At 56.6% G+C, this 8,815-nt stretch overlaps 1 protein-coding gene across 1 annotated transcript; it reads left to right on the top strand.

The window, feature by feature from the left end:
- Window positions 1-286: 286 nt before the first annotated feature.
- ZNF683 (zinc finger protein 683) lies at window positions 287-7,376 on the top strand. Its single transcript, XM_081817800.1, is given in 8 exon segments — window positions 287-428; window positions 1,031-1,090; window positions 1,278-1,402; window positions 2,041-2,245; window positions 3,660-4,312; window positions 5,841-5,969; window positions 6,995-7,133; window positions 7,136-7,376. Coding segments are annotated over 8 exon segments (1,497 nt in total). The 5' UTR covers window positions 287-418; the 3' UTR covers window positions 7,312-7,376.
- The last annotated feature ends 1,439 nt before the right edge of the window (window positions 7,377-8,815 follow it).

Raw genomic sequence — 8,815 nt, 5'->3', positions numbered from 1 at the left:
TCGGCTGGGCCCCCATCTCCAGAGGGACCCCAGCTCCAGCCTTTCAGCCCTGCTCTGTCCCTCTTGGACTCAGCCATCTGGGTTCTCTGAGAACCAGACACAGCAACCCCCACCCCACCCCACCTCCACACACTGACATTCCAGTAGCCCTGGTTCATGGTGGTCCAAAATCAGCACATTGTCCTGTGGAGTTGTCACAGGTGGGTTAGGGCTGGTGGGCGGCTCCCTCTCATCAGGTCTTGCAGGGCTCCCTGCCTGCCTGTCTATCCCCTTCTTCCTATTTGAAGTGGCAACTTCAAATGTAACACCTTCCTGTCATCTCTCACACTCACTGGGGCCCCAGCCACAGCGGCTGCCCACCTGCCCACCTCTTTGCATCCTCCAGAAGGAAGCTGTGCAGAGCCCGGTGAAGAGCCTCATGCAGGCAGGTGAAGGGCCTCTGCTGGGCAGGGCTGGGAGGAGTCAGGGAAGAGAAAAAAGAGACCGGGTTTTGCAAGGCCAAGATGCTTGAGTGAATGTGCTAGGGCCCCAGGGGCGCTTGAGAAGGAGAGACGCATGGCTCCTGAGGAGAACGGGAAGGAACCTTGGGGCACTTGGTTGAGCTGAGGTGGTCCCTGTGTTGTGCGGCTTTCAGTGAAAGAAGGCGGAGAAGCGGGATGCTAACTGAGCAGACAGCAGAGGAATCAGGGCATTTTCCCGTCAGGCAAGTCAGGGGACCCGGAGGGTTCTTGGCCTAGTCTCTCAGACTGTCCCTGGTGAGGGAGCTGAGCCTGGGCAGTCTGGGAGGCAGGACCCTAGGGCTTCCTCAGCTGCCCAGAAAAGCTGTGTGGATGATCGAGGGTGCAGGGGCACCCCTTGATGGGTGGGCTGTGGTTGGCAGAGTCAAGGAGGCAGAAGTCCCTCCCAGCATGGAAGGGAGCGGCTTCTCAATTCCTGGTGTCCTCCAGGAAATCTGGAATGTTCCTTCAGGTCTCTGAGTTCACTTAGAAGTAACCTCCATGAGGACCTTCCTCTCTTTCCTCTTCCCTAGGGATGACTCCATTCAATCCTCTTCTGCCACCTACCCAGAGAGCATCACTGGCCTCTAAATGTCAGTACTGAGTCCTTACACATCAGCCTGTCCAGCCCTCATGTTTTGAAGATAGGGTAACTGAGGCCAGGAGGGGCAGTGACTGGCTCAAGGTCACATGATGGTTTAGTGGAAGGGCCTTCTCTAGAAGCCAGGCTCCTATTTGGAGGTCCTTCACTGCTCACCGGTGACTGACCTGTCTTCCCAGGTAGTAGGGGCATGAAGGGGGAATCTGCTCCAGACTTGAATTGTTGCCACAAGGCTAAGGCTCTGAGGAGTGCAGGGGGCTTCCTGTCCTGCAGCCTGGACTTCCAGCTCTGCCAAGGTGACCAGGTAAGGAGGGATCCCAGCCCCATCTTTGAGGTCAGTCCGATTATGGAAGGGAGAGGATGTCAGGATGAAGTGGGGGAAAATATTTAGGGACCAGATTCCCATTGTCCCCTGGTCCTGAGCATCCCTATCCCACCCAGCACTTTGTGGGGATGTGCCCTTGAGGTGCCAGAGACCCTCTCTCATGCCCCAGGGGTCAGAGTCCTCCTGTGGGGCATCAGAAGGGATAGGGCCTGTAGGACGCCTTGGCTCCATGACCATGGCCTGGGCCTTAGCGGGAGGGGAACCCAGGGCTATCTTGGGGGGCTTATAGTCTTTGATGAGGATTTTCTCCGAGTTCATCTTGGCTCCATTCAAAACACAGTTGATGGTCTGAGACCCAGTGGGACCAGGGCAGTCAGGAAGGGAGGGTGGGTGAGGGGTTCTGGAGGGTAGGAGGAGGGCAATCCTGGGATGGGCATGAAAGTTCCTGAGGAAAGAAATTTGTGGCTGAGGGATGGGGAAGCCATTTGAGTGGCAGACGTGGAGGGCAGCTCTTAGCTTCTCCTCTCCTTTTGGAAATCAAACCGGAGCTAGGACCAACCCAGGGACACAGGTGCCCCAGCCTCCCACCCCCAAGCCCCTTGCCTCCTGCCCTCCAGGTCTTCTCAGCTTGGACGCCACTCTCCGACACAGTGGACGCCCGTGGCTCATCCTGTCCCAGCTGGCTGCACCCCTTGCCCCTGGCACCAGCCAGGTCTGCCTCGCTGACCTGTCCCCAGGGCCTCGGCCTATATCTGCGCACCCTGCAGCCGACACCCCTGAGCACAGCCCCGCAGAGTCTCAGATGCGATGTCTTGAGCACAAGTAAGCCCAGGGCAGAGGGCTGCACCTGGACGGAGGCGGGAGGCGGGAGAGGACTCTTAGGTTCCAGGACAGGAAAGGGAAGGGACCAGTGCCACCGGTGAGAACAGAGCCTCACATTTTGGCCTGGAGTCCGGGCCTTGGTCCGGGGTGGGTGGGTGGGTGGGGTTTCAGGGCGAGCCCTGAGCCACAGGAGGTGGACAGGGGCTTTCTCGGGCAGGGAGATCTGGAGTAGGTGTAGCCAAAGTCCCGGGCATTGAAGATGGTGCTTTGGCTGCCTAGAATGTGTGAGCTGGAGGGGTCCTTATAAGATAGGGGTGCTGACTGGGAGCCAGCGAGCGGAGGGCGGAGTCCTGGTTGTGCTCTTTCTGGCTCTGCGACTTCGGCCACATCACTGAGGCCCGTTTCTTCTTCCAGGTGAGTAGGATCTGTTCTAGATTTGTTGCTTTGTAATGCACCGTTTCCTTACACGCTTGTGGCCTCCTGGAGGGCGGGAACTATGTGGCCATGTCAGCACGGAGCGCAGAGTGAAGCGGTTCAGTGAGGTTGGCGGAGTGAATAAATGAGGATTCAAGCAGACAGTCTACTTTGTGGCATTTTTTTCTTTTTAGTATCTCACTTTACGTGCCTCCTGGCTTATCTCCCCCCTCCCTGGCTGTTGCATCTCCACCTCCCTTGCTAGTTCTTCTCTACTTACCTCCTAAATATCCCCACGCTCTGAACTCAGTCCAGAGCGTTCTTCCCTCCCCTCCCCTGCTTTGGTCTCCTCTCTCCTCTGCTTTCCCTCCTCTCCTCTCTTGTCCACTTCAGGGAGTGTGGCACAGTCTGATAGAACTTCCTGCAATCAGGGTCACCGTCCATGCTTGTGCTCTTTGCTGCCATACCTACCGAGCCTTTTGAATGTGGCTAGTGTGAGTGAGGAGCTGAATTTTTTATTGTACTTATTTTAATTAATTGAAATGGGATCACATGTGTCAAGTGACCACCAATTTTGGACACAGCAGATCTAGCTCACCCTTAGGTGGTCTCATCAGGCAGGGCTCCTGGCACCGAAATGTATGTCTTCAGCTTGGACGTCTCCTTTAAACTCCAAACCAACCAACCAAACAACCAATCAACCAAACTCCAAACCAATTCATCCAGCTGCTTACTTGACTTTTCCACCTGGGTGTCTAAAAAGCTTCTCGAATCATTTTCTCTCTCTAAAACTGTTGAGCGCTGCATAAACTCTAGCTGCTTTTGTCGGCAAGTGCAGACCAGGGAGGCTCAGAGAGGGACAACGCCTGCCCGGGTCATCCAGCAGGCTTGCAGGCTAGAGCACTCCCCCACCCCGAGCTAGCTAGCGGCCCAGTTTGATGGGGAGCAGAACTTTCCCCCAGGCTGCAGGGCCCTGACCAGTATTTCTTTTCCTGCTCAGAGCACCAGCCACCAGGGCTGCAGGCCGGCTCCACTGATGAGAAACTCACGGCCAAGTACCCTGCGAGCAGGGACAAGAGGGGAAGCCATCAGGAAAGAGCCGGCGAGGGGGCCCTCTGCCCATCGTTCTCTCCTCACAGTGGCTCTTCCCCAACCCCCTGCTCCTGCCCGCTGCCCACTCCCATCTCCAAGGAACTCCCATTCTGCCTCCACTCCTTCTATCCTGAGTATCCACTTCTGCCTCCACCTCACCTGTTCACCTATGGGGCCCTACCTTCTGTCCAATATCCCCTCATCTTCATGCTGCCCCCAGACCCTTCCTACCCCAACAAGGCTATGCCCAGCTTGCTGATGAGTGTCAATGAACCTGGGCACCCTACTGCTCAGAGGGAGACACTGTATCCTTACCCAGGGGCCCCCCAAGCCTCTGGCCAAAGCCAACCTTCCCAGGCCTGGAGTCAAGGTCCTGGAGCTGCCAGGACCCACTCCCCAGGGCCAAAGAGCGCGGGCAGGGCGGCTTCAGCAAGGCGGGCGCCCACGGGCTCCCGGCCAGGCACCACAGCTCTGCCTTACCCACTGAAGAAAGAGAACGGCAAGATCCTGTATGAGTGCAACGTGTGCAGCAAGAGCTTCGGACAGCTCTCCAACCTCAAGGTATCTGCCTCCCGGGCTCCGCTGCTCCCCTCAGCATCCTTCCATGACCCCCTCCTACCCTGCTTCCAGAATCAAGGACTTGAAAGCTGGAACAACTCCTGGGCAACCCCTAGGCTGTGATCTGGGATGGTTCACTTGGCCCCTCACTGTCATGTTTGCAGAGAGGAGATGCAGGACAAGATGGCCACCAAAGTCCTCTCCACCCTAAGAGACTGTCTCTGAGGGCATCTCATTTCAGTCAAAAATGGGGAAACTGAAGGAAAGGTTTGCCCGAGGTCACTTTGGTTTCATGGTGAAGTTAGGCCTTGATGGTAGCCTCTCCGTGTCGAGTGCAAAGCCCTTTCCCAAACAACCATCTTTCTAGATCCCCGGTTAAGCCTCCTCTTCCTTATTTGTTTGAAGGTCCAGTGGGGGAGCGGGTAGATTTTAGTGAGTCTCGGTCACAGACCTGACAACGAGCCTTTTTCACGTGGGATCCTACAAAGCAGCATGTTGCTCTTGGTGTCACCATCCACACTGCCCAGCAGGAGCACCCGGGCCCATCGCTCTGTGTCAGCAAAGATGGGGATCTATGCATGTGTTGGCAACACTGAAGTTGAGGAAAAGTTATGGTTGTTGAGGAACGGCCCTTCGGGGTCCTCCAGGGTGTGAGTTCTTAAGCTTTAATGAGATTCAAACCTGGAGAGCTAGGAAACATGCAGATTCCTAGGTCCCTGCCCCAGAGATTTTGATTCAGCTGGTCTGGGGCAGGGCCTGAGAATTTGCATTTTTCACTTGCTCCCAGGTGGTGCTGATGCTGCTGGTCTGTGGACCACACTTTTTTTTAAAGATTATTTATTTTAGGGGGCACCTGGGTGGCTCAGTTGGTTAAGCGTCTGCCTTCGGCTCAAGTCATGATCCTGGGGTCCTGGGACGAAGCCCGGCATTGGGGGGGTGTCCCTCTTCAGCAGGGAGCCTGCTTCTCCATCTCCTTCTACCTCTTCCCTCTGCTCATGCTCGTTCTCTCTCAAATAAATAAATGTGTGTTTTTTTTAAGATTATTTATTTTAGAGACAGAGTGAGAGAGAGCAGGGGGAAGGGGCAGAGGGAGAGGGAGAGAGAGTCCACGCCAACTCCGAGCTAAGCATGGAGCCCGACACGGGGCTTGATCTCACGACCGTGAGATCACAACCCTGAGATCACGACCTGAGCTGAAGCCAAGAGTTGGTCGCTTAACCGACTGAGCCACCCAGGCGCCCCTGTGGACCACACTTTGCGCTGCACTGCTCAGGATATATATACGTGGGCCATCCCTTACCTAGCCTTCTGACCACCGTCACCTCCCCTCCCACGGGGCACCAGAAAGAGTGAGGGTAACTTGGAGAATGGAAGAGAGGCCCTGAGGGCAGTGATAGGGTAGCAAGGGGATTGAGAATCCTTGATGTGAAACAGGGGTCCTGTGGGATTGTGGGGAGAGATTTGGACAGGATCCCAGGGCCTGCTGGAGGGTTCTGGGCAGGTGGCAGCCTTTCTCCCACACCTGGCTCAGGTCCATCTGCGTGTGCACAGTGGGGAGCGCCCATTCCAGTGTGCCCTGTGCCAGAAGAGCTTCACCCAGCTCGCCCACCTGCAGAAGCACCACTTAGTGCATACTGGGGAGCGGCCCCATGAATGCCTGGTGAGAGCCTACTTCCCCTCCCCCGTACTCCTGCAGGCTGGTGAGTAGTTCCAGGCACCTGGACAGATGGCCCCTGTAGCCTCCATTCACCAATGCTCCTGAGCAAGTGCAGACAGGACTGGAGGCAAGGGTGGAGGCGGGGAGGGAGGTGGAGGGAGGTAAAAATGACCCGTCAGCCTGGAAGGGCCAGAATGTGAGACTGGAGGTCCCTCCCTAGGCCTGGGGTGAGGAACAGAGATGTATGTCTACGGGAGGAGAATAATAAAGCTGGGGAGTCCTGGAGAGTGGATACCCGTAACCTACTTCCCAGGGTTGCTGGAGAAGTAAAGGGCCTCGCGTGTGCAAAGTACGCAAACACTACAGATAACACAGCTCGATGTTAGCTCCTTCTCTCTTTGAGTCTTGCTACATCCCTTGGGAGGTCAGAACAGCAGGAATTCTTTCCCCAGTTTACAGAGGCAGACGTGAAAGAAGCATCGCGGTTCTAAGTCTGGGCTACTTGGGTTCAAATCCTAGTTCTCCCTCCAACTTGTGTGATCTTTGGCTAGTGGCTCTCCTCCTCTGAGCCTCTGCTTTCTCACTGTAATAGAGGAATTATACTAGGACTTAGCCCTGCTTCTCCAGGGTCCCGGGGAAGACTCTGTGAGACCAATTCCTGGCATGCAGCAGCTCCCAGTAAATGTTAATTACGCCCACGAAAGCTGTAGGCCCATGCTTAAGGGTCCTATGTGATGATCTCATCCAGTCCGTCACACCTCTGAGGTTAGGTATTAATGGTCACATGTTACCAATAAGGAGAACGAGGCTCGGGCAGGAGATGGTACCTATGCAAGTCACACAGGGAGTAAGAACTGGGATAGTAACCCAGGTCTCCGAGTCCCAGGGAGAAATCATCAGGGGAAATCTTCCAGGCCAGTGTTACAGGCAGGTGGTGTGGGGGGAGGGGTGCCCAGCGTCGGCGGGTGGAGCAGAGATCCTGAGCCAGCCAGGTGGGCGGAGCTGACACCAGTGCCCATTCCCACCAGATGTGCCACAGACGCTTCGGCAACTCCAGCAACCTCAAGACCCACCTGCGCCTGCACTCGGGGGCCCGGCCCTTCTGGTGCAGTGTCTGTCCCCGGCGCTTCGCCCAGCGTGTTCACCTGAAGCTGCATGACCGCCTGCACAGCCTTGTGGCCTAGCTCACAGCCACCTGCCCCTGGCGTCTCTTGCCTGCCTTGCCCAATGGCACCAGGAAGCCCTAGATCTTGTGGCGCTGCCATCAGAGAGGCAGACGGGCTGGGGTTTGGAAAAGGTCAAGGTGTCCTTGGCATCTGGGGGAAAGTATGGGCAGCCAGCCTGAGCCCTGGTGCCAGGACGGCCCCGGGGAGGGGGCAGGAGCAGAGTAATTAAAGGATTTTCTCTATGGCGAGTTGAGGCCTCCCGGACTTCAGCAGTGGCGGGGGAGGGGGGAGGGAGGAAGCAACTGTGTATCTGTCAGTCTTCACACCTCACCTGGAAGCAGGTCAGAGAACACAGCCAGGGAGAGCCTGTGATGCCCGCTCACGGGGTGGGTGCTTGCAGCCATCCACATCAGCTGGATTTGGGTCCTTCTCCGTGTCTGGGACTTGGCCCTCCCATCTCAGCTTGCCAATGGATAGTCCAGCCTTCCAGGGCTCCGCATGGCACAGACTGTGCTGCCAAGCACTGGGCACACTGCTCTCTTTCCTGAGCAGATGTTCCAGCACCTGCCCAGATGTATGTCTGCTGCTTCCCACCACCTTCCTGTCTCACAGCTCCTAGGAAGCCAGTGTGCCTCCTTAGCTGGTACTCCCTGCCATGGTCAGGTAGGTGGGGTGTGCTTCTCCCTCTGTACATGCCAGGATCTGAGCCCCCCGTGGGGGTGGAGGGGCAGGAACACAAGGAGGTCAATGTCCATTCATGACCCAGAAACACGAGGTCGTCCTGTGTGCCAGGACCACTCACCACAGAAGGCAAAGGGCTAAGGAGGTACGAGTCCACAGAAGGTGTAGAGGCCCTACAAGGAGTATAAGGGAAGAACTGGCAAAGAGAACCTGAGGAACTAGGACCCTCCTAGTGACCTTTCTCCCTGCAGTCCCAGAGGATCCCCTCAGATGTGCAAGGTATTCTGCACCCCCGGGGGACTCGGGAGTTAGCATCAGGTGGGAAAGGGTACTTACTGCCTGGGAAGCAGGAGAGCCAGGTTATAATCACAATAAACAGTAGCCATTATTAAATAATAATAGCTGGCCGGGGCGCCTGGGTGGCTCAGTTGGTTAAGCGACTGCCTTCAGCTCAGGTCACGATCCTGGAGTCCCAGAATCGAGCCCCGCATCCGGCTCCCTGCTCAGCAGGGAGTCTCCTTCTCCCTCTGACCCTCCTCCCTCTCATGCTCTGTCTCTCATTCTCTCTCTCAAATAAATAAATAAAAATTTTAAAAAATAATACAAAATAAAATTCTTAAATAATAATAGCTGGCCAACTTCCAGCAGGGGCCTCCATTCGCGGCCCCAGGGGTTTGAAAGCGACTTCCCCACCCGGGGACTGGGCGAGCTTCGCGCTGTGTCGGACGCTCTGCAGGAGCGCGCGAGAACTCTCAGGAGCCCACCGCGGCGGGGCAACGGCGGGGTCGGCTTCGGCCTCGCTCATCCCCTAATCAAGGTCCGGGTTTAAAGCCCACCCCGTCACCCCTTTGGCCCTGCGCCAGAGGCCAACCCCTCGGGCTAGGCCCCATCCACTCGACAAGACCATGCCCCCTCCCGTCTCGACCTCGCCCCCGCGTTCTAGCCCCTCCTTCTCGGGGGGAGAGACGACCGTCGTTCAGCCCCGCGTCCGGCCCCCGCTCG

The sequence above is a fragment of the Leptonychotes weddellii genome, chromosome 4 (genome assembly GCF_054177405.1).
Source record: "Leptonychotes weddellii isolate Sample4059 chromosome 4, ASM5417740v2, whole genome shotgun sequence".
Lineage (NCBI taxonomy): Eukaryota > Metazoa > Chordata > Mammalia > Carnivora > Phocidae > Leptonychotes > Leptonychotes weddellii.
The sequence above is the reverse complement of the archived record's forward strand: the minus strand, read 5'-3'. Positions and strand labels throughout refer to the sequence as shown.